We start from the raw sequence: 23933 nt of genomic DNA on the forward strand, positions 1-23933 counted from the left end.
GTCTTGGATCTTAGTTTTATTATACCTAAGTTATAGAATTTTAGTTCAGTCAGAGTGGCGACCACGGGCTGGAAGACATAGCGTACGCAGGCCTCCTACTAGGTGGACCGATGATCTTGTGAAGGTCGCGGGAAGAGCCTGGATGCGGGCAGCACAGGATCGTTCTTTATGGAAAACCTTGGGGAAGGCCTTTGTCCAGCAGTGGACGTCATTTGGCTGAAACGATGACGAAGTCGATAGAATTTCTGTTGGCAATAATGCCAATCTGCCATACAATCTGCGATATTTAAAAAATGTTGTAGGGGTAACTGTCTATGCCTTCTCCAAAACTAATCAGCTCGAAGATTAATTTGTTTGTGGGATTTTTTTATGTTGGTAACTCTTAAATCAGCTGTCAGCTGTCAAACGCCGGCAGTCTCATGTCATTAGTGTCAGTTGCTATCAAACAAGTTGGTGGCTGATCGTGTGGAACTCAATAAAAATAATAAAAAGTTTTCGAGAAAAATCAATAATAGCTTGGGCTTACTTCGAGATAATAATTTTGAAAAGCTTGCCTATAATACAGGTCTAACAAAAGTTGCCCTATTAACGTTTACCATACATTTAGGGCTAAAGTAATCGGCAAAAGTTTGTCTTGATAATTTCTTAGGAATTAGCTTCAATAATGAGTGTCTGTGATAGTGGTGATGCGAAGTTGGACGCAGCAGTCAACACTTGGTTGAAGCATGATAAGGTATTCACAAGATTTTATTATTACATCATTTTTTAGTTAAATGAATGATGGATGTTCTCTTCACTTTGACCGGCATTACATAGGCCTTTGAAACCATTATTGGTAACCATATTAATATGGTAAGCTTAGAGAGAATATGGTACAGTAATAATAAATCTTCTTCTCGTCATAATGAATGTACTTTTTTTTACACACACCATAATTTAGAATAGGGGAAATACCCAAAAGATTGAGTATCAGTAATCAGGTAATTTGTGCTAAAAAATAATTGAACAGTATGTAGGTAGGTGCCTAATTTAACTAATTTCAAAGAATAAGAATAATTAAATTAATTAGTTTTTGGGAATACCTAGTCCTTTTCAATTATTTACTCACAAATATAAAGTTTAAAATGTGAATGTTCATGATGCTCACTCCATTCAAGGCCACATCAATACAGGCAAATTGTTTCAGTGAACTACAAACTACTCAAAATTATACCTTATGCATAATGAACTGAGCTGTTTTTCAAAGTATACTGTTCTGAGTAAATTATAAGAGCACAGACTTAAATTCTGCTCTAGGAAGGGAATGTTAAAAGATTAAAAAAAAAACAGTAAATAAGACAGACAGAACAATAATCTATTTGGTTTCTTTATACACTCGTGAGCAAAACTATGGAATCACTTACATGAAGTTGTTTCCACGCGATCTTGTGTACTAACGAATTTGTTAGTAACAAAAAAAGTGGCACCATTTTAAAGATTAAACTTTTACCTTTTAATTGATACCAAATTCATTTAAATCACACCGGTATTTAAAAAGATATCCCGGCTGATGTGAAGAAGTAAGGAAAAAGACATGTATCAACTGTTTGATACGTCGCGAGTTGCGGCCTACTTACCCCCTATAAAAACACGTGTTTTCGGATTTTTGCTTTTACACGTTGATCCATACACATCTCCGCTTTTTTTGACACTTTACCTGGGATTCTACACCTACAGAAGCAGCACAAATTGTTGCACTATTGCAAGAAGGGCTCAGCCAGCGGGCTGTCGCACGTCAGCTCCACATAAGCCAGTTCTGGGTTTCGAAAGTTTTAAGACGCTTTCGGGAGACTGGTGGCTTTATCCCGAGACCAAGTTCTGAACAGCACCGGTGCATCTCGCAGAGGGATGACCGTTTTTTCATGTCAACCTCTCTATGAAATCATCATTTGAGTGGTATCGACGTCCAGCAAGAGCTCAGAAATGTTCGTAGGATAGCTGTTAGCGTGTGGACAGATCGTCTAAGATATAAGCAATAGAATTTGACTCCAAAAAGGCCTGCCACAGGCTCGAAACTGACGGCAGGTCACCGACAAGCACGCTTTCAATTAACTCGCACTTATTTTGATGGGTAGGCGAGTAATGGAGGCGAGTTTTGTTCTCCGATGAATGCAGACTGTGTTTGCAGTGCAGCAGTTGAAGAGGTCGGGTCTATAGGCAGCCTGGGGAGCGATTTGTGCAGTGCTGGTTCGCTAAAACAGTGGCTTATGGGGGTGGCTTGCTCGACTTCCCATCGAGATGTGTACGAGCAAATTGAAATCGTGCTTATCGGTGACCTGCCGTCAGTTTCGAGTCTGTGGCAGGCCTTTTTGGAGTCAAATTCTATTGCTTATATCTTAGACGAACTGTCCACACGCTAACAGCTATCCTACGAACATTTCTGAGCTCTTGCTGGACGTCGATACCAATCAAATGACGATTTCATAGAGAGGTTGACATGAAAAAACGGTCATCCTTCTGCGATGTGCACTGGCGCTGTTCAGAACTTGGTCTCGGGATAAAGCCACTAGTCTCCCGAAAGCGTCTTAAAACTTTCGAAACCCAGGACTGGCTTATGTGGAGCTGACATGCGACAGCCCGCTGGCTGAGCCCTGCTTGCAATAGTGCAAGGATTTGTGCTGCTTCTGAAGGTGTAGAATCCCAGGTAAAGTGTCAAAAGAAGCTGAGATGTGTATGGATCAACGTGTGAAAGCAAAAATCCTAAAACACGTGCTTTTATAGGGGGTAAATGGGCCGCAACTCGCGACGTATCAAACAGTTGATACATGTCTTTTTCCTTACTTCTTCACATCAGCCTCGATATCTTTTTAAATACTGGTGTGATTTAAATGAATTTGGTATCAATTTAAAGGTAAAAGTTTAATCTTTAAAATGGTGTCACTTTTTTTGTTACTAACAAATTCGTTAGTACACAAGATCGCGTGGAAACAGCTTCATGTAAGTGATTCCATAGTTTTGCTCGCGAGTGTAGATAAAATGTAGATAGAAAAATTGAATGAACTAAGAGCCAGTGATCACCAGACCTTCGTTATTTTATAAAAACAAAGTTTGTCAGCGAATACTCTCAACAAGAATGCTGATTAACATGATGTTAGATATTGTTTCTTCATCAGCCAGATATTTTTGAACATTCAAACCCCTTGCCAAACAAGAATTTTAGAGTAGCTGCCAAAGCTATCTATACTAATATTATAAATGCGAAAGTAACTCTGTCTGCCTGTCTCTCTGAACCGATTTTGATGAGTCCCGGGAAAGGACATAGGATAGTTTTTATCCCGGTTTTTTAAACAGGGACGCACGAGATAAAGTTTTTCTGTGACAGACAAAATTCAACGCGGGCGAAGCCGCGGGCGGAAAGCTAGTTAAACAATAAATAAATAAAATCATTTATTACAGACAAAGCAGTCCATAATCTTAGAGACTATTAATTTTGATGTTTTTAGAACCCTGAAACGCGTAAGGAGGTTCTAGACGACATATCCGCTGCAAGATGGGACAAGCTGAAGAAGACGATGTTGCGTCGCCAGAAATTCGGGACCGCCGGGCTGCGTGGCCGCATGGGCGCCGGCTACCAGTGCATGAACGACGTCGTCATACTGCAGACAGCACAGGTGTGTTAAATCATCCATTAACTCCAACAAAGCAAGAGATTATGTGCATTAGCTAAGAGTGTATCAGCGACGTCGTCATACTGCAGACAGCACAGGTGCGTTAAATCTATACTAATATTATAAAGCTGAAGAGTTTGTTTGTTTACTTGAACGCGCTAATCTCCGAAACTACTGGTCCGATTTGAAAAATTCTTTCAGTGTTAGATAGCCCATTTATCGAGGAAGGCTATAGGCTATACAACATCACGCTACGATCAATAGGAGCAGAGCAATAATGAAAAATGTTGCGTAAACGGGTTTTCACGCGTACGAAGTCGCGGGCACAGCTAGTTGACCAATAACTTTAACAAAGCAAGATATTATGTGCAAAAGTGTATCAGCGACGTCGTTATACTGCAGACAGCACAGGTGCGTTAAAACATCTATTCGTTAGTTTCAGCCGAAAGACGTCCTTCTTATTCGTTACGCTCTTGGCATAGCGGTCGTGGTCAAGTTGAGACGTTGTTCACATCGGTTGTAGAGTCGGATACAACTCTCCGCACGATCTCCCGCCATCTCTCTATATTGGCACCCTGTCTGGTGCAGTCACATACGCCGTCTCCCACTACTGATTTCACTTGATCGGTCCGGCGCATTGAAAGACGTCCACTGCTGGACAAATGCCTCCCCCAAGGATTTCCACAAAGACCGATACTGCGCCGCTCGCATCCAGGCACCTACCGCGAGTACCGCGACCTTCACCAGATCGTCGGTCCACCTAGTGGGAGGCCTGCCCACGCCACATCTTCCGGTTCGTGGTCGCTTCTCAAGAACTTAAAACATCCATTAACTTCAACAAAGCAAGAGATTATGTGACAACAAAACTAACACCTGATCAAGTGGTACTGGATCGGCCCCACTCTCCGAAGGGACTCCGATCACATCCCCAAGCAGGTCCCAACTAACTTGGCGGCGCACTGTAGCAGACGAGAATCCGCCGACCACAATCGGCAAGATGTGAAGCTCAAGACCGAACGCGATAAAGGACTGTTATAGACACGCTTTGCTCTATCTAAGGGACATAAGACCTTAAGTCAAGTAAGTCAACACATGTGCTAAACAGCAGCGTCATACTGCGCACTGCACAGGTTTTGACCGTTTAAGGTCGGACCGCCTTTGAGTGTCACGGCACAGCTTTGTCACTTCACTGTACTAAACGTATTAGTGCATAGTTGACATCATAATATAGCCTTTGCCATCATATATCACCATCACACCAACAACATACTGGCTGTAAATAAATGACACTGTAATCATACTGCAAACAGCACAGGTAGCCAGTTACTCCACCTGTGTATTTGTGTTGATTGTCTGCAGCAGATTTGAAAACCGATATTTTTCTATTACAGGGCCTGTGTTCCTACATCCAAAAAGTTTGTAACCAGAGCCAATTAAAGAACGGCGTCGTCGTTGGATACGACGGCAGATACAATAGCAAAAGGTAAGATTACGAAAACCTCAATTCAGTTGGTAACAAAGCTTATCGCATCATCGACCGACCTTCTTATAACATAAGTTGGGTTCTATGCTTTATTTAAAAAAAAACCAAAGATCACAGTCATGTAAACTATTTTTGTTATCATCTCGCTTCAATGGATTTCATGACCAATTCTGTACAATGTTATTAATACAACCAATCCCCTAGTGGTCTGATTACTGAATTCTCTTATCGCTCTACCCTCAGAGGTCAGTAATATTACGTACATTCCCGATAAAGAACTATCTCAATTCTCAATGTGTTATCTTATTTTTGTTTTTTAGGAGCTAATAACGTTATTCATAATTCAATGACGGTCACAATATTCGTTATGTCAACAACCGATTGTAGATATCCAAGCGGTCCAGAGCTGCCTATTTTTAATGGCTTAGGCCATGAGTCCGATTCCATAGTATTTTACATATTTCTAGCACAGATGCGCCTTTGTCTGTCAGTTTCATCTACAAAGAATCTCCTAAATGCTTATGCACTCTTCACATTAGGTATATCTGAGAGCTTCTGATAGTAACTTATTAGATAGAGTTGCTGTTATAGTACCTAACGCAATGATTCTGTCTTGTGCGTCATTCGAGGACGTAGCGATGATCGATTCGCAACGTTTCCTACGCATTATCGAAAAGTAAACCAATTTTACGTTGGCTACAGGCATATCATATAGAATCACTAGCTTTCCGCCCGCGGCTTCGCCCGCGTGGAATTTTGTCTGTCACAGAAAAACTTTATCGCGCGCGTCCTTGTTTCAAAAACCGGGATAAAAACTATCCTATGTTCTTTCCCGGGACTCAAACTATCTCTATGCCAAATTTCATCAAAATCGGTTGCGAGGTTTAAGCGGGAAAGCGTAACAGACAGACAGACAGACAGAGTTACTTTCGCATTTATAATATTAGTTGGGATAGAGATCAAATTAAATGGATTCTTCCATTTAATTTCGATTTCAATCAAAGGCACCAACCACCTCTGTGGTCTAGTGGTAAGACCACCTGCTTCAGACGCAGAGGTCCCGGGTTTGATTCCCAGTGGGGGCAGATTTTTCTGTTCGGTTTGGTTGGTGGTAGGGCTTGTTCTAAGTTCGCCTGGCTAGCTACCACCATCTTACCTAAGTAATAAGTCTGTCGCCATAACAACAATGTTAACAGCATTATTGTGTTCCGGCAGTTAGAGGTAAGATAGCCAGTTTCTCCGTGGTTTAGGATTCCGGGTGAAGCTCGCTTCCACCTTCGGATTGATCGCCCGCCACTTACCATCAGGTGAGATACAGGCCAAGAGCTTCCTCGTTGTGGATAAAAAAAAACGAACACTTTTGAATTTGTAACGACTTTGTATACGAAACGAAAGTCTTACTTGTTTGTAGAACCTGTGGTAGAACTGCATTTGATATGGAATAGAAACTACTCCCTTGACGAAACGGTGCAGTTGGCACGTTCAACATTGTTTATTAATTAGTTCCTTGTTATTTCTATGGCGTACCTTTACCAGTTTATAATGTAGTACAACAGAATAAATTCGGTATTGTGAGTCAAGTAAACTTAGGTACTTAAAATGATGAGATTAGACGTGTTTAGTACACAAAAAATTATGAAGTAAACAATTTTTTACGTTCATGATATTACGTTTGACGTAATTTTATCGTTCTTTTGTTACGATAAGTACCTACTTAAGTTAGTAATAAAACTGAGATAATTTAATTTTACTGATCTTTTAAAAGTAGATAATAAAAGATCAGTAAAACTTGATAATAACCCACATTATTATAAACTTGATTAATTAAATGTCATAATAAATGTAGTCATAGTCGAGTCAGGCTAAACACTGTGCTGCTGGGACGTATTATGTACTTATGCAGTTATTTATAACCAGCTATAGCAAACCTTTTTCTTTAATTAACTATATCTATTGATGAAAATCGGATTAAAATCCGTTGCGTAGTTTAAAATATCTTACAGACAGAAGAACGACTTGATTCATACTTGAGGACAGCCTAAAGTAATTTATTTTGCGCTAATATAATTACTTAAGTATGTTTATTAATTTACAATGACAAACTTACACAAAATGCAAACGAGACATTCACGAGTGTTTGTGTGTTCTACGACGTGACAACAGCTTGCGTAACTTTGCCAACAATCTATCTTCGGCAGATGGTTTCTTGTAAATAACCACGTAATTAGCACTCTATGTCAAAATAAATATATTTTGTTATGAGTAATTGCCGTTTAGCTGTAATCGTTGTTAGGTACAAATTAAGAATACATTACATAATTTAAGGCCTCCCGCGCACTAGGCAGCCTGTCTGCGGCAGCCAGTCTAACATAAATGACGGTGTATGAGAGCCCGCGCACTAAAGCCCGGTCCGTGAGCACGTAGAATTTTGTCCAATGACCCCTAGCTACCCATCCTTATCACTCGCGCGTAATTATATTGCTGTCGCGACTGTGCGACTGGCACCCCACCCGCAGTGAGTGTGCGAGTAGCTGCGGTTACCACAGCCAGGCTGCCTAGTGTGCGGCCTAAGACAGGACTACTGTACACCTATTAGATGTAACTGAATTGTGACTATGATCTATTACATAGTTATTATTTTTCATATTGAATACATTACCAATTCTTCGCTCTATTTTTGCTTTTATACAGTCACTACCAATATTCTGAATGATTGAATGAATAAAACCCCTTCAGATTCATCATCACTATCGTATATTGAACTGAAAATACTTTGCGTTTATTGATCTCTATTTATTTCAGGGCCACCTCTATTAGACCAATAAAATTTAAATACTGGAGTTCCAATAGGTCGCTAACTTCTGCCCGCGGTTTTGGCCGCTTGTGTACTTAAACGCTATCGTAGCGCATTCCCAGATTAAAAACAGTCCAAAGTCTGAACTAGTATGTTTTTAAATAACATAAGTAAATTTAATAACAGATGACTCAATAACCAGTTTTTAAATTAATGTGATTAAGTACCTGTTATTTCACTTAGTAGAGATCTCTGAGACAGTTCAATATATGTTCCAATTGATTTTTCGTGCTTTAATTACAAAATTTCTAGTTTATTGACCGTCGACTCTAGTATGATTTGTACCACACCTAGATCAATCCAGCTTCCATTATTATTCAACGAATCTATTTCTAGTATTTACCGCTCTTGAAGATAGTTTATGATTGAGCATAATGGAGTTGCGTGAATTATGAGATGAGTTCATTCCACTCTTTGCCAATTTAGGCATTGATGATGAATGTAATTTAATACATTCATGGATTTATGACGGTTGCTTCAATTTCATCTATTAGAAATTACATGATTGTTACAAAGTCGTACTTATTTATAATTAGATCTATCATCGTCATACGATGTGTACATTATCCTCTCGTAACAAAGTAGCCCATTGAAGTATGTGATAGGTACCTATGGTTCGGTCGTTTCAGCCCAATGACGTCCACTACTTAGCAAAGGCTTCACTCATGTTTTCCATAACGACCGGTGCCCGCATCCAGGCACTTTCCGCGCGACCTTATCCAGATCGTCGTTCCACCTAGTGGGGGGCCTGTCTGCCCACACTACGCATCTTCCAGTGTATTCTTACTTCCCTACATTAGATCCTGTCATCTTGCAGATTTGCCGACCTCACAACGAAAGTCTTCGTCTCCGCTTCCATTCCTGTCCACCTATTCACTGACGTATGCCCGACGCCTCTTGTGTCCTTCGCTACGATCCTGTACGGAGCAGCAGCAGGCGTGATGGTGACCGCCTCCCATAACCCGAAGGAGGACAACGGCTACAAGGTACTGTTTATTTCGGCTATTTAACTAGAATAGAATAGAAAAACTTCATTGACAGAGTCAGTACAACAAGAACAAAACATTTACTGAGGCACTGTGCCAATGGGCTCCCGCTCAGCATTTATCTTGATATCTTGCTCGTAAGGGCATGTCAGGAAGCTGGTCTTCTGCGAACGCCCTTACTTTTGGCATTGCGTATTCTTTCGACGATACACCGACTTAAGATTATTTTGCAAAGACATGAGGATGAGAGATCACGAACTAAATTCATCATTACATATTATCACATACTAACTGCGCTGTTGAGATTGCTGCACTGTATTAATCCTATGTAATACCAGGCCTGTTCATCTCCGCGAGTTTACATCGAAAACAAAACACGCACGATGGCCCACCTATAGGATACTATTCGACAAGGCCTCACATACAAGCGAACATTGACTCACGCACGCGCATTCTTGTGTATGATGGAAGAAAATAAAGAAAATGGTTTACTAAATACTGTGCAGTATTTAACTGCCTAAATAATAATAAAAACACAGAATGTACTTGTTTAAGTTGCCTCAAGACACTGAGATGTAAATAAGTAGTTAATATTATTCATGATAATTCATGCTAAATCATGCATTTCCTCCGCCATTTTCCGCAGTTTGGCACCTCACGTCACATCATTTTACCGAAGTCAGCCCTATAGCTTCGGCGCAGTGCCGATCACTGACGTTTGTCAACAAAATGGTGCTTGACTCTTGAGACAGGCTAAATTACACCATATTGTTAATGACATTGAGCATACATTTTTTAAAATACCTTCGCGAAGTAAAACTTCTGTACGCAGTACTTATTATTATTCTGTGGTAATACCTTGTCTCGGTAAAGAAATCATCTTTTAATATTATATTTTTTTTAATAATTTAAGGTGTACTGGGGCAACGGCTGTCAGATCATAGCGCCGCACGACCAACTCGTGCTGGAGGAAATCGAGCAGTGCTTGGAGTGAGTAGATGTGACATTATGTTGCTTTTCTAAGGTTTCATAGTTATCAACCAGTTGCAGTCTAGTGTATAATATACTCCCAAGCCACTTTCGGCTACGGTAACTACGACAAAATTCCTTTAGTCTGCAATAAGAGGGCTACGCTGGGCTGCCCTATCATGTGCCCTCACATGGCTACAGTAGCCAGTCTTGTTGGTAAACGTGCGCGAACAATGTCGACACGTTAGGACACCGCTGATGTAGTTGTAAGTGATAGCCGTACGCAGACATAACCCAATATAGTGCGTAAAAGTGCAAGGCAAGATGTACCACATTTTTCTCATGTTCGTCCAGTGACTGCCTGCCATCTTCTTGACATCGTCAGTCCATCGTGCTGAGGAATGTTTATTCAAAGTCAAAGTCAAAGTCAAAATTTCTTTATTTGTTTAGACTAATAAATAGTTCTTACAAATCGTCATATGCTCTTAAGGAGCCTCTACATGTCTCATAATCTTTTTACCCTACCAGCGCTTCGAGACCAACATTTGGCAAGTGCTGAGAAGAAGCGCCGCAACAAACTCACTCTCTATTATTTTACTAGAGTTAATATCTCTGTAAGAATGATTAGTTCGCGTAGTTTGAAAGTTATTAGCTATTCTGAAATTCTGGCGATGTGCACCCAGAATTGGAACGACTTACAGGGCAGATATGTACCATCCTAGACTGCATCCCACTTAACATCAGGTGCGATTGTGGTCAAATACCTGCCTTGTTATGCATAAAAAAAAAAAAAAAAACTTTCAATATTTTTCTTCAGTACTGTTTTAATAGGAATGCTTATTAATCTCATTATAGCATACCAGAAGAACACTGGAACATCGATGAGATCCGATCCCATCCCCTAGTCACCGACTGCTTAGATGAGGCCACGACGAAGTACATGGAATACATCCGCAGCTCGCTACACCCAGACATTCTAGAGACGAACAAGAAAGCAGCAATAGATACTGTGTACAGCGCTATGCACGGCGTTGGTTATAAATACATTGTTAAAGCATTCGAAGCCGCTAACTTGAAGGTGAGTTTGTTCTTTAAAAAGTTATTCCTTCACATAATAAACAAAAATAAAATTAATCTAAAATAAATATTTATACTTGCTATGAGTCTATGAGTACCTCCTACAATGTCCAAAATATCCAAATTACCGTAACTTTTTGTATGCAGTCTGACAGATTTTTGACGTTTGTCAAAGTTAATGTAAGATGGTGCAACTCAGCCTTAAATAGTTTAAGTTTAGAGATCACACGATAGGAGAAGAAAATACGACCAATATTATTAGATCGTGACCTCAATAGTATTAGCGAGGCTACTCCGAAAAACATCCGAAGTTTCGAATGTTGCCATCCCTCTCACGCAAGGCGAGATGCCAGCATGAGCGATGGTGACAGATAGACCCGAAACTATGTTAATAATATTTCGGAGTAGACCTGCAGGTCTCTTCTAAAAGCAAACCACAAGCTAGAGAAGATGATGCATGTAACCAAATGTTACATGCATCATTTTTAGATAATAATGGTGTAACCATAGAGATCTAGAGAGATGCCTACTAATGCGCTGAGTTCGAAACTCAGTGTCGCATTAGAAATTCACACACACAAGTAATCAAAATTTGTGCTTATCCACTGCGGTGTCAGTACTCAACGTTCGAATAATCTTTAGTACTACGCAAGTAATGTAAACTGTTTACATTATGACGTCGCTGCTGTCATCATTGCTTTCACGAGCAATGTGTTCTGTTATTGGACATATAGCTGCGACCCCGGCCTCGCCCCCTTGTCACATCTCCCTTTAGTTTCTGTGATCGGTAGGTGTAATGGTGCGTCCACACTGGGCGAACGGGCTCGCGCGGCAAACTCGACATCCTGCTCACTCAAGAGCAGTGTGAGCAGGATGACCAGCGTGCCGCGCGAGTCCGTTCGCCTACTGTGGACGCACCATTACAACCCGTTCGCGCTAAGTTTGCCGGTCCGTGGAATGCCTCCTCCAACCGCGATGAAACGCAATAAGTTAGTGATTAACCGCAATTAATGTGTCTTATTTTACGCAAATAGACAATTTTTATCATTAATAAATAAAAAATATTTTAAATAGGTATAGTTTGTTAAAGTTATAGACGCTTTCCTTCGAGTGACGTCATATCGCCAGCGGCAAACTTATCGCGAACGGATAGTACCGTGTCCGTGATTAAAAATAAAATTAACATAATTTTCAGCTGCCAATAAGCGTGCCCGAACAGCAAGAGCCGGACCCGTCGTTCCCGACAGTAGTGTTCCCCAACCCCGAGGAGCCTGCGTGCTTGGAGCTCAGCACTGGCCTGGCCGAGCGGAGCGCCGCGCGCCTGCTGCTGGTCAACGACCCCGACGCCGACCGCCTGGCCGTCGCCGAGCGGGACCACAGGTCTAGGGAGCTGCTCTCTTAGCAACAAGTGTCTTTCAGCAACAAGCGAGTCTCTAAAAGGCGACTTCCAGCACCAGCTAGTCTCTAAAAGGCGACTTCCAGCAACAATAGTCTCTAAAAGGCGACTTCCAGCAACAATAGTCTCTAAAAGGCGACTTCCAGCAACAATAGTCTCTAAAAGGCGGCTTCCAGCAACAAGCTAGCCCCCAATAGGCATCTTCCACATTGCTTTCTGGCTCCCAATAAGCGTGCCCCAGCAAGAGCCAGAGCCGTCGTTCCCGACAGTAGTGTTCCCCAACCCCGAGGAGCCTGCGTGCTTGGAGCTCAGCACTGGCCTGGCCGAGCGGAGCGCCGCGCGCCTGCTGCTGGTCAACGACCCCGACGCCGACCGCCTGGCCGTCGCCGAGCGGGACCACAGGTCTAGGGAGCTGCTCTCTTAGCAACAAGTGTCTTTCAGCAACAAGCGAGTCTCTAAAAGGCGACTTCCAGCACCAGCTAGTCTCTAAAAGGCGACTTCCAGCAACAATAGTCTCTAAAAGGCGACTTCCAGCAACAAGCTAGCCCCCAATAGGCATCTTCCACATTGCTTTCTGGCTCCCAATAAGCGTGCCCCAGCAAGAGCCAGAGCCGTCGTTCCCGACAGTAGTGTTCCCCAACCCCGAGGAGCCTGCGTGCTTGGAGCTCAGCACTGGCCTGGCCGAGCGGAGCGCCGCGCGCCTGCTGCTGGTCAACGACCCCGACGCCGACCGCCTGGCCGTCGCCGAGCGGGACCACAGGTCTAGGGAGCTGCTCTCTTAGCAACAAGTGTCTTTCAGCAACAAGCGAGTCTCTAAAAGGCGACTTCCAGCACCAGCTAGTCTCTAAAAGGCGACTTCCAGCAACAATAGTCTCTAAAAGGCGACTTCCAGCAACAATAGTCTCTAAAAGGCGACTTCCAGCAACAATAGTCTCTAAAAGGCGGCTTCCAGCAACAAGCTAGCCCCCAATAGGCATCTTCCACATTGCTTTCTGGCTCCCAATAAGCGTGCCCCAGCAAGAGCCAGAGCCGTCGTTCCCGACAGTAGTGTTCCCCAACCCCGAGGAGCCTGCGTGCTTGGAGCTCAGCACTGGCCTGGCCGAGCGGAGCGCCGCGCGCCTGCTGCTGGTCAACGACCCCGACGCCGACCGCCTGGCCGTCGCCGAGCGGGACCACAGGTCTAGGGAGCTGCTCTCTTAGCAACAAGTGTCTTTCAGCAACAAGCGAGTCTCTAAAAGGCGACTTCCAGCACCAGCTAGTCTCTAAAAGGCGACTTCCAGCAACAATAGTCTCTAAAAGGCGACTTCCAGCAACAATAGTCTCTAAAAGGCGACTTCCAGCAACAATAGTCTCTAAAAGGCGGCTTCCAGCAACAAGCTAGCCCCCAATAGGCATCTTCCACATTGCTTTCTGGCTCCCAATAAGCGTGCCCCAGCAAGAGCCAGAGCCGTCGTTCCCGACAGTAGTGTTCCCCAACCCCGAGGAGCCTGCGTGCTTGGAGCTCAGCACTGGCCTGGCCGAGCGGAGCGCCGCGCGCCTGCTGCTGGTCAACGACCCCGACGCCGACCGCCTGGCCGTCGCCGAGCGGGACCACAGGTCTAGGGAGCTGCTCTCTTAGCAACAAGTGTCTTTCAGCAACAAGCGAGTCTCTAAAAGGCGACTTCCAGCACCAGCTAGTCTCTAAAAGGCGACTTCCAGCAACAATAGTCTCTAAAAGGCGACTTCCAGCAACAATAGTCTCTAAAAGGCGACTTCCAGCAACAATAGTCTCTAAAAGGCGACTTCCAGCAACAATAGTCTGTAAAAGGCGACTTCCAGCACCAGCTAGTCTCTAAAAGGCGACTTCCAGCAACAAGCTAGTCTCTAAAAGGCGACTTTCAGCAACAAGCTAGTCTCCAAAAGGCGACTTCCAGCAACAATAGTCTCTAAAAGGCGACTTCCAGCAACAAGCTAGTCTAATAGGCGACTTCCAGCAACAAGCTAGTCTCTAAAGGCCACTTCCAGCACCAGCTAGTCTCTAAAAGGCGACTTCCAGCAACAATAGTCTCTAAAAGGCGACTTCCAGCACCAGCTAGTCTCTAAAAGGCGACTTCCAGCACCAGCTAGTCTCTAAAAGGCGACTTCCAGCAACAATAGTCTCTAAAAGGCGACTTCCAGCACCAGCTAGTCTCTAAAAGGCGACTTCCAGCACCAGCTAGTCTCTAAAAGGCGACTTCCAGCACCAGCTAGTCTCTAAAAGGCGACTTCCAGCAACAATAGTCTCAAAAAGGCGACTTCCAGCAACAAGCTAGTCTCTAAAAGGTGACTTCCAGTAATAAGCTAGTCTGTAAAAGGTGACTCCCAGCAACAAGCTAGTCTCTAAAAGGCGACTTCCAGCAACAATAGTCTCTAAAAGGCGACTTCCAGCAACAAACGTCTCTAAAAGGCGACTTCCAGCAACAATAGTCTTTAAAAGGCGACTTCCAGCAACAAGCTAGTCTCTAAAAGGCGACTTCCAGCAACAATAGTCTCTAAAAGGCGACTTCCAGCACCAGCTAGTCTCTAAAAGGCGACTTCCAGCAAAAATAGTCTCTAAAAGGCGTCTTCCAGCAACAAACGTCTCTAAAAGGCGACTTCCAGCAACAATAGTCTTTAAAAGGCGACTTCCAGCAACAAGCTAGTCTCTAAAAGGCGACTTCCAGCAACAATAGTCTCTAAAAGGCGACTTCCAGCACCAGCTAGTCTCTAAAAGGCGACTTCCAGCAACAATAGTCACTAAAAGGCGGCTTTCAGTAATAAGCTAGTGTCTAAAAGGCGACTTCCAGCAACAAGCTAGTCTTCAAAAGGCGACTTCCAGCAACAAGCTAGTCTCTAAAAGGCGACTTCCAGCAACAATAGTCTCTAAAAGGCGACTTCCAGCACCAGCTAGTCTCTAAAAGGCGACTTCCAGCAACAATAGTCACTAAAAGGCGGCTTTCAGTAATAAGCTAGTGTCTAAAAGGCGACTTCCAGCAACCAGCTAGTCTCTAAAAGGCGACTTCCAGCAATAATAGTCTCTAAAAGGTGACTTCCAGCAACAATAGTCTCTAAAAGGCGACTTCCAGCAACAATAGTCTCTAAAAGGCGACTTCCAGCAACAAGCTAGCCCCCAATAGGCATCTTCCACATTGCTTTCTGGCTCCCAATAAGCGTGCCCCAGCAAGAGCCAGAGCCGTCGTTCCCGACAGTAGTGTTCCCCAACCCCGAGGAGCCTGCGTGCTTGGAGCTCAGCACTGGCCTGGCCGAGCGGAGCGCCGCGCGCCTGCTGCTGGTCAACGACCCCGACGCCGACCGCCTGGCCGTCGCCGAGCGGGACCACAGGTCTAGGGAGCTGCTCTCTTAGCAACAAGTGTCTTTCAGCAACAAGCGAGTCTCTAAAAGGCGACTTCCAGCAACAAGCGAGTCTCTAAAAGGCGACTTCCAGCAACAAGCTAGCCCCCAATAGGCATCTTCCACATTGCTTTCTGGCTCCCAATAAGCGTGCCCCAGCAAGAGCCAGAGCCGTCGTTCCCGACAGTAGTGTTCCCCAACCCCGAGGAGCCTGCGTGCTTGGAGCTCAGCACTGGCCTGGCCGAGCGGAGCGCCGCGCGCCTGCTGCTGGTCAACGACCCCGACGCCGACCGCCTGGCCGTCGCCGAGCGGGACCACAGGTCTAGGGAGCTGCTCTCTTAGCAACAAGTGTCTTCCAGCAACAAGCGAGTCTCTAAAAGGCGACTTCCAGCAACAAGCGAGTCTCTAAAAGGCGACTTCCAGCACCAGCTAGTCTCTAAAAGGCGACTTCCAACAACAATAGTCTCTAAAAGGCGTCTTCCAGCAACAAAGGTCTCTAAAAGGCAACTTCCAGCACCAGCTAGTCTCTAAAAGGCGACTTCCAGCAACAATAGTCTCTAAAAGGCGATTTCCAGCAAAAGTTAGTGTCTAAAAGGCGACTTCCAGCAACAATAGTCTCTAAAAGGCGACTTCCAGCAACAAGCTAGTCTCTAAAAGGCGACTTCCAGCAACAATAGTCTCTACAAGGCGACTTCCAGCAACAATAGTCTCTAAAAGGCGACTTCCAGCAGCAAGCTAGCCCCCAATAGGCATCTTCCACATTGCTTTCTGGCTCCCAATAAGCGTGCTCCAGCAAGAGCCAGAGCCGTCGTTCCCGACAGTAGTGTTCCCCAACCCCGAGGAGCCTGCGTGCTTGGAGCTCAGCACTGGCCTGGCCGAGCGGAGCGCCGCGCGCCTGCTGCTGGTCAACGACCCCGACGCCGACCGCCTGGCCGTCGCCGAGCGGGACCACAGGTCTAGGGAGCTGCTCTCTTAGCAACAAGTGTCTTTCAGCAACAAGCGAGTCTCTAAAAGGCGACTTCCAGCACCAGCTAGTCTCTAAAAGGCGACTTCCAGCAACAATAGTCTCTAAAAGGCGACTTCCAGCAACAAGCTAGCCCCCAATAGGCATCTTCCACATTGCTTTCTGGCTCCCAATAAGCGTGCCCCAGCAAGAGCCAGAGCCGTCGTTCCCGACAGTAGTGTTCCCCAACCCCGAGGAGCCTGCGTGCTTGGAGCTCAGCACTGGCCTGGCCGAGCGGAGCGCCGCGCGCCTGCTGCTGGTCAACGACCCCGACGCCGACCGCCTGGCCGTCGCCGAGCGGGACCACAGGTCTAGGGAGCTGCTCTCTTAGCAACAAGTGTCTTTCAGCAACAAGCGAGTCTCTAAAAGGCGACTTCCAGCAACAAGCTAGTCTCTAAAAGGCGACTTCCAGCAACAAGCTAGTCTCTAAAAGGCGACTTCCAGCAACAAGCTAGCCCCCAATAGGCATCTTCCACATTGCTTTCTGGCTCCCAATAAGCGTGCCCCAGCAAGAGCCAGAGCCGTCGTTCCCGACAGTAGTGTTCCCCAACCCCGAGGAGCCTGCGTGCTTGGAGCTCAGCACTGGCCTGGCCGAGCGGAGCGCCGCGCGCCTGCTGCTGGTCAACGACCCCGACGCCGACCGCCTGGCCGTCGCCGAGCGGGACCACAGGTCTAGGGAGCTGCTCTCTTAGCAACAAGTGTCTTTCAGCAACAAGCGAGTCTCTAAAAGGCGACTTCCAGCACCAGCTAGTCTCTAAAAGGCGACTTCCAGCAACAATAGTCTCTAAAAGGCGACTTCCAGCAACAAGCTAGCCCCCAATAGGCATCTTCCACATTGCTTTCTGGCTCCCAATAAGCGTGCCCCAGCAAGAGCCAGAGCCGTCGTTCCCGACAGTAGTGTTCCCCAACCCCGAGGAGCCTGCGTGCTTGGAGCTCAGCACTGGCCTGGCCGAGCGGAGCGCCGCGCGCCTGCTGCTGGTCAACGACCCCGACGCCGACCGCCTGGCCGTCGCCGAGCGGGACCACAGGTCTAGGGAGCTGCTCTCTTAGCAACAAGTGTCTTTCAGCAACAAACTAGTGTCTAAAAGGCGACTTCCAGCACCAGCTAGTCTCTAAAAGGCGACTTCCAGCAACAAGCTAGCCCCCAATAGGCATCTTCCACATTGCTTTCTGGCTCCCAATAAGCGTGCCCCAGCAAGAGCCAGAGCCGTCGTTCCCGACAGTAGTGTTCCCCAACCCCGAGGAGCCTGCGTGCTTGGAGCTCAGCACTGGCCTGGCCGAGCGGAGCGCCGCGCGCCTGCTGCTGGTCAACGACCCCGACGCCGACCGCCTGGCCGTCGCCGAGCGGGACCACAGGTCTAGGGAGCTGCTCTCTTAGCAACAAGTGTCTTTCAGCAACAAGCGAGTCTCTAAAAGGCGACTTCCAGCAACAAGCGAGTCTCTAAAAGGCGACTTCCAGCAATAAGCGAGTCTCTAAAAGGCGACTTCCAGCACCAGCTAGTCTCTAAAAGGCGACTTCCAGCAACAATAGTCTCTAAAAGGCGACTTCCAGCACCAGCTAGTCTCTAAAAGGCGACTTCCAGCTACAATAGTCTCTAAAAGGCGACTTCCAGCACCAGCTAGTCTCTAAAAGGCGACTTCCAGCAACAATAGTCTCTAAAAGGCGACTTCCAGCAACAATAGTCTCTAAAAGGCGACTTCCAGTAACAAGCTAGTCTCTAAAAGGCGACTTCCAGCAACAAGCTAGTCTCTAAAAGGCGACTTCCAGCAACAAGCTAGTCTCTAAAAGGTGACTTCCAGCAACAATTAAGTCTCTAAAAGGCGACTTCCAGCAACAAGCTAGTCTCTAAAAGGCGACTTCCAGCAACAATAGTCTCTAAAAGGCGACTTCCAGCAACAATAGTCTCTAAAAGGCGACTTCCAGCAACAATAGTCTCTAAAAGGCGACTTCCAGCACCAGCTAGTCTTTAAAAGGCGACTTCCAGCAACAATAGTCTAAAAGGCGACTTCCAGCAACAAGCTAGTCTCTAATAGGAGACTTCCAGCAACAATAGTCTCTAAAAGGCGACTTCCAGCAACAAGCGAGTCTCTAAAAGGCGACTTCCAGCAACAATAGTCTCTAAAAGGTGACTTCTAGCACCAGCTAGTCTCTAAAAGGCGACTTCCAGCAACAAGCTAGCCCCCAATAGGCATCTTCCACATTGCTTTCTGGCTCCCAATAAGCGTGCCCCAGCAAGAGCCAGAGCCGTCGTTCCCGACAGTAGTGTTCCCCAACCCCGAGGAGCCTGCGTGCTTGGAGCTCAGCACTGGCCTGGCCGAGCGGAGCGCCGCGCGCCTGCTGCTGGTCAACGACCCCGACGCCGACCGCCTGGCCGTCGCCGAGCGGGACCACAGGTCTAGGGAGCTGCTCTCTTAGCAACAAGTGTCTTTCAGCAACAAGCGAGTCTCTAAAAGGCGACTTCCAGCAACAAGCTAGTCTCCAAAAGGCGACTTCCAGCAACAATAGTCTCTAAAAGGCGACTTCCAGCATCAAGCTAGTCTCTAAAAGGCGACTTCCAGCACCAGCTAGTCTCTAAAAGGCGACTTCCAGCAACAATAGTCTCTAAAAGGCGACTTCCAGCAACAATAGTCTTTAAAAGGCGACTTCCAGCACCAGCTAGTCTCTAAAAGGCGACTTCCAGCAACAATAGTCTTTAAAAGGCGACTTCCAGCAACAAGCGAGTCTCTAAAAGGCGACTTCCAGCAAAAGTTAGTGTCTAAAAGGCGACTTCCAGCAACAATAGTCTCTAAAAGGCGACTTCCAGCAACAAGCTAGTCTCTAAAAGGCGACTTCCAGCAACAAGCTAGCCCCCAATAGGCATCTTCCACATTGCTTTCTGGCTCCCAATAAGCGTGCCCCAGCAAGAGCCAGAGCCGTCGTTCCCGACAGTAGTGTTCCCCAACCCCGAGGAGCCTGCGTGCTTGGAGCTCAGCACTGGCCTGGCCGAGCGGAGCGCCGCGCGCCTGCTGCTGGTCAACGACCCCGACGCCGACCGCCTGGCCGTCGCCGAGCGGGACCACAGGTCTAGGGAGCTGCTCTCTTAGCAACAAGTGTCTTTCAGCAACAAGCGAGTCTCTAAAAGGCGACTTCCAGCAACAAGCTAGTCTCTAAAAGGCGACTTCCAGCAACAAGCTAGCCCCCAATAGGCATCTTCCACATTGCTTTCTGGCTCCCAATAAGCGTGCCCCAGCAAGAGCCAGAGCCGTCGTTCCCGACAGTAGTGTTCCCCAACCCCGAGGAGCCTGCGTGCTTGGAGCTCAGCACTGGCCTGGCCGAGCGGAGCGCCGCGCGCCTGCTGCTGGTCAACGACCCCGACGCCGACCGCCTGGCCGTCGCCGAGCGGGACCACAGGTCTAGGGAGCTGCTCTCTTAGCAACAAGTGTCTTTCAGCAACAAGCGAGTCTCTAAAAGGCGACTTCCAGCAACAAGCGAGTCTCTAAAAGGCGACTTCCAGCACCAGCTAGTCTCTAAAAGGCGACTTCCAACAACAATAGTCTCTAAAAGGCGTCTTCCAGCAACAAACGTCTCTAAAAGGCGACTTCCAGCACCAGCTAGTCTCTAAAAGGCGACTTCCAGCAACAATAGTCTCTAAAAGGCGACTTCCAGCAAAAGTTAGTGTCTAAAAGGCGACTTCCAGCAACAATAGTCTCTAAAAGGCGACTTCCAGCAACAAGCTAGTCTCTAAAAGGCGACTTCCAGCAACAATAGTCTCTAAAAGGCGACTTCCAGCAACAATAGTCTCTAAAAGGCGACTTCCAGCAACAAGCTAGCCCCCAATAGGCATCTTCCACATTGCTTTCTGGCTCCCAATAAGCGTGCCCCAGCAAGAGCCAGAGCCGTCGTTCCCGACAGTAGTGTTCCCCAACCCCGAGGAGCCTGCGTGCTTGGAGCTCAGCACTGGCCTGGCCGAGCGGAGCGCCGCGCGCCTGCTGCTGGTCAACGACCCCGACGCCGACCGCCTGGCCGTCGCCGAGCGGGACCACAGGTCTAGGGAGCTGCTCTCTTAGCAACAAGTGTCTTTCAGCAACAAGCGAGTCTCTAAAAGGCGACTTCCAGCAATTAAATAGTCTCTAAAAGGCGACTTCCAGCAACAAGCTAGCCCCCAATAGGCATCTTCCACATTGCTTTCTGGCTCCCAATAAGCGTGCCCCAGCAAGAGCCAGAGCCGTCGTTCCCGACAGTAGTGTTCCCCAACCCCGAGGAGCCTGCGTGCTTGGAGCTCAGCACTGGCCTGGCCGAGCGGAGCGCCGCGCGCCTGCTGCTGGTCAACGACCCCGACGCCGACCGCCTGGCCGTCGCCGAGCGGGACCACAGGTCTAGGGAGCTGCTCTCTTAGAAACAAGTGTCTTTCAGCTGTGCAATGTTGGGCGTTTGTTCACTTTTCACCTAATTTTTAATTTATTTTATTTCACTTTGTTTATTCCAAACCATCTATTCAGCGCTGCGTGAGCAGCACTGACAGGGTCGCCATGCAATGTTGGGTGTCGGGACGATTAAATAAGTAGAGTGACTGCATATTAAGAGCCCATTTATTAAGAGTGTATAACCTTATTACTACCTATGGGACGTGAGTGTGTGCGTAGTGACGCGCATACTACAGCTGCAAGATAGTCGTCGATAAGCATCTTCTAGCAACAAGCATCGTCACATAGGCTTATTAAAGAGATTATTCTAGCCATCAATAAGCGTTTATAGCCATTGAGTCTGTCTCGCACTCTCACTGCGGGCGCCCGTCGCACAGTCGCGACAGCAATATAATTACGCGCGAGCGATAAGGATAGGTAGCTTGTGATCATTGGACAAAATTCTACGTGCTCGGCGACCGGACTATAATTTAATAATAAATTTTTTTTTTTTTTATTTGCAGTACCAAATCGTGGAAGGTATTCACGGGCAACGAAATGGGTGCTCTGCTGGGTTGGTGGCTGCTCGAACAGAACTCTAAACGGAACGATGCGAGCGAGGTTTGTTTATTTACTTAAAAAGTAGCTTTTGATTGAGGCTTTGCCCCCGTAAGTTCCTTCTGTCACAGAAAGTTTTGACGACTTCAAATCGCTTGATTTCTTAACAATTACATGAAACAACTTAACAATGTCCCGTCGTGTCGTTCGCCTTTCAACGATCGCTTCAGTGTGGTCTCTGAAGACGAGATCTACCTGAACAGACTTAGGTAGGGTTCATATTAATCCCTAGATATCGTTCGATAGATAAAATAATTATATTCTTGAACATTTTACACTGCGCCGCTAGTCCCAAACTAAGCAAAGCTTGTACTTAAATACTCTTTTTTTGTAAATACATACATATTATACATAGAAAATACCCAGTTGTCACAGAAATTAAATTTCATCATTTCAATTTCTGCCCGACCGGGATTCGAACCCGGGACTTCTCGGCATAGTTCGTTCGATCTGAACCACTACACCAAACGGCCGACTAAATAGAATTAATAAATTACTTCAGGTGTACGTGATCGCAAGCGTGGTCAGTTCCAAGATGTTGCGGGCAATCGTCAAAGGCAAAGGCGAGTTCGTGGAGACGCTCACTGGCTTCAAGTGGATGGGTAAGATTGATTAAAGTGTCTCTCCACTCCCCAACCCATCTGGCCAACACTTTAGAACCTGTAAGATAAGCGATAAGCTTTTGTCACGCCATTTTATCGACTTTACACGATAAGCCCGTTTATCTAAAATCATCGATAACGTTTTTTTTTATCCACAACGAGGAAGCTCTTGGCCTGTATCTCACCTGATGGTAAGTGACGATCAGGCCGAAGGTGGAAGCGAGCTTCACCCGGAATCCTCAACCACGAACTGGCTATCTTACCTCTAACTGCCGGAACACAACAATGCTGTTAACATTAGTTGTTATGGCGACAGACTTAGGTAAGATGGTGGTAGCTAGCCAGGCGGACTTAGAACAAGCCCTACCACCAACGAAACCGAACAGAAAAATCTGCCCCCACTGGGAATCGAACCCGGGACCTCTGCGTCTGAAGCAGGTGGTCTTACCACTAAACCACAGAGGCGTTTTTACCACGGCCTGTATTCTAGCCCAGCTGATTTCCAAAATAAATTATATTGTATTGTTGCAGGCAACACCACACTCCTCCTGGCGCAGCAAGGCAAGTTGCCGCTATTTGCGTTTGAGGAGGCCATCGGCTATATGTGCAACCATCGTGTGCCCGATAAGGACGGAGTCTCGGCCGCTGTACAGGTGAGATTTAGTTTATAGATAATATAAACATAGCCTTTTTGTTTGAAATAACCGAGGCACTCTTAGGCTGGGTTGCACCATCTTACTTTAACTTTGACAAACGTCAAAATCCATACAAAAACACCGGTTATCGTCAAAGTTACGGTCAAAGTTGGGTGGTGCAACCCAGCCTTATTGTTTCATTCAAGCAACCGAGCCATCCGCATCCCCATTTTATTTTAACCTACCTAGCCACCTCCTTTCCCTTTTTACTTCAAACAGCAGAGCTTCCCTTTTTCTCTTTGTATTACAAACATTCCAGCCATCCCCTTCCCCGTTTTAATTAAAACATCTAAACACCCCCTTCTGGCGTTTTTTCACAATAATCTTGGCAAACGGGCATTAATCACACAATTTTAGTAAATGTTTAAGTGTTGCCATTTATCAAAATACTATAGCCGAGCTTCCCCTTTTCTCTTTGTATTACAAACATTCAAGCCATCCCCTTCCCCGTTTTAATTAAAACAACTGAACCCCTTCTGGCGTTTTTTCACAATAATCTTGGCAAGCGATTTTAGTAAATGTTTAAGTGTTGCCATTTATCAAAATACTATAACTTTCCGCAGGTGGCGTCGCTAGCGTCGCACCTATACTCCAGCGGTTCGTCTCTACTGAAACAACTGAACACCCTGTATTCCCAGTACGGGTACCACGTGACGCACAACGCGTACTTCATCTGCCACGAATCAAGCGTCATGCAGAACATATTCCGCAGAATCAGGAACTACCATGGGCATGGGCAGGTATGGTTGGCTATTGTGTGGCTAAAAATAAAGTAGTGTTGCTGTATGCAAGTAAAATTCGCGTCGTTTTAAAGGGTTAAAATTTATATTTGACAATACTAAATTAATTAACAATAGCAGTTGACGAAGAAC

The 23933-nt window shown here is 46.2% G+C and overlaps 1 protein-coding gene across 1 annotated transcript in view; it reads left to right on the plus strand.

Annotated features, from left to right (window-relative positions):
* The first annotated feature begins 440 nt into the window (after positions 1 to 440).
* The window catches only part of LOC135072709 (phosphopentomutase), a 28044-nt gene continuing 4551 nt past the window's right edge, over positions 441 to 23933 (plus strand). The window contains exons 1-11 of the mRNA XM_063966737.1: positions 441 to 733; positions 3483 to 3650; positions 5039 to 5130; positions 8802 to 8970; positions 9884 to 9960; positions 10795 to 11017; positions 12212 to 12396; positions 21671 to 21767; positions 22267 to 22366; positions 22898 to 23019; positions 23625 to 23801. Coding sequence (XP_063822807.1) covers positions 665 to 733; positions 3483 to 3650; positions 5039 to 5130; positions 8802 to 8970; positions 9884 to 9960; positions 10795 to 11017; positions 12212 to 12396; positions 21671 to 21767; positions 22267 to 22366; positions 22898 to 23019; positions 23625 to 23801 — 1479 coding nt within the window. The 5' untranslated portion in view covers positions 441 to 664. The remainder of the gene's footprint in view (positions 734 to 3482; positions 3651 to 5038; positions 5131 to 8801; positions 8971 to 9883; positions 9961 to 10794; positions 11018 to 12211; positions 12397 to 21670; positions 21768 to 22266; positions 22367 to 22897; positions 23020 to 23624; positions 23802 to 23933) is intronic.

The sequence above is a fragment of the Ostrinia nubilalis genome, chromosome 6 (genome assembly GCF_963855985.1).
Source record: "Ostrinia nubilalis chromosome 6, ilOstNubi1.1, whole genome shotgun sequence".
In the NCBI taxonomy this organism is placed as follows: Eukaryota; Metazoa; Arthropoda; class Insecta; order Lepidoptera; family Crambidae; genus Ostrinia; species Ostrinia nubilalis.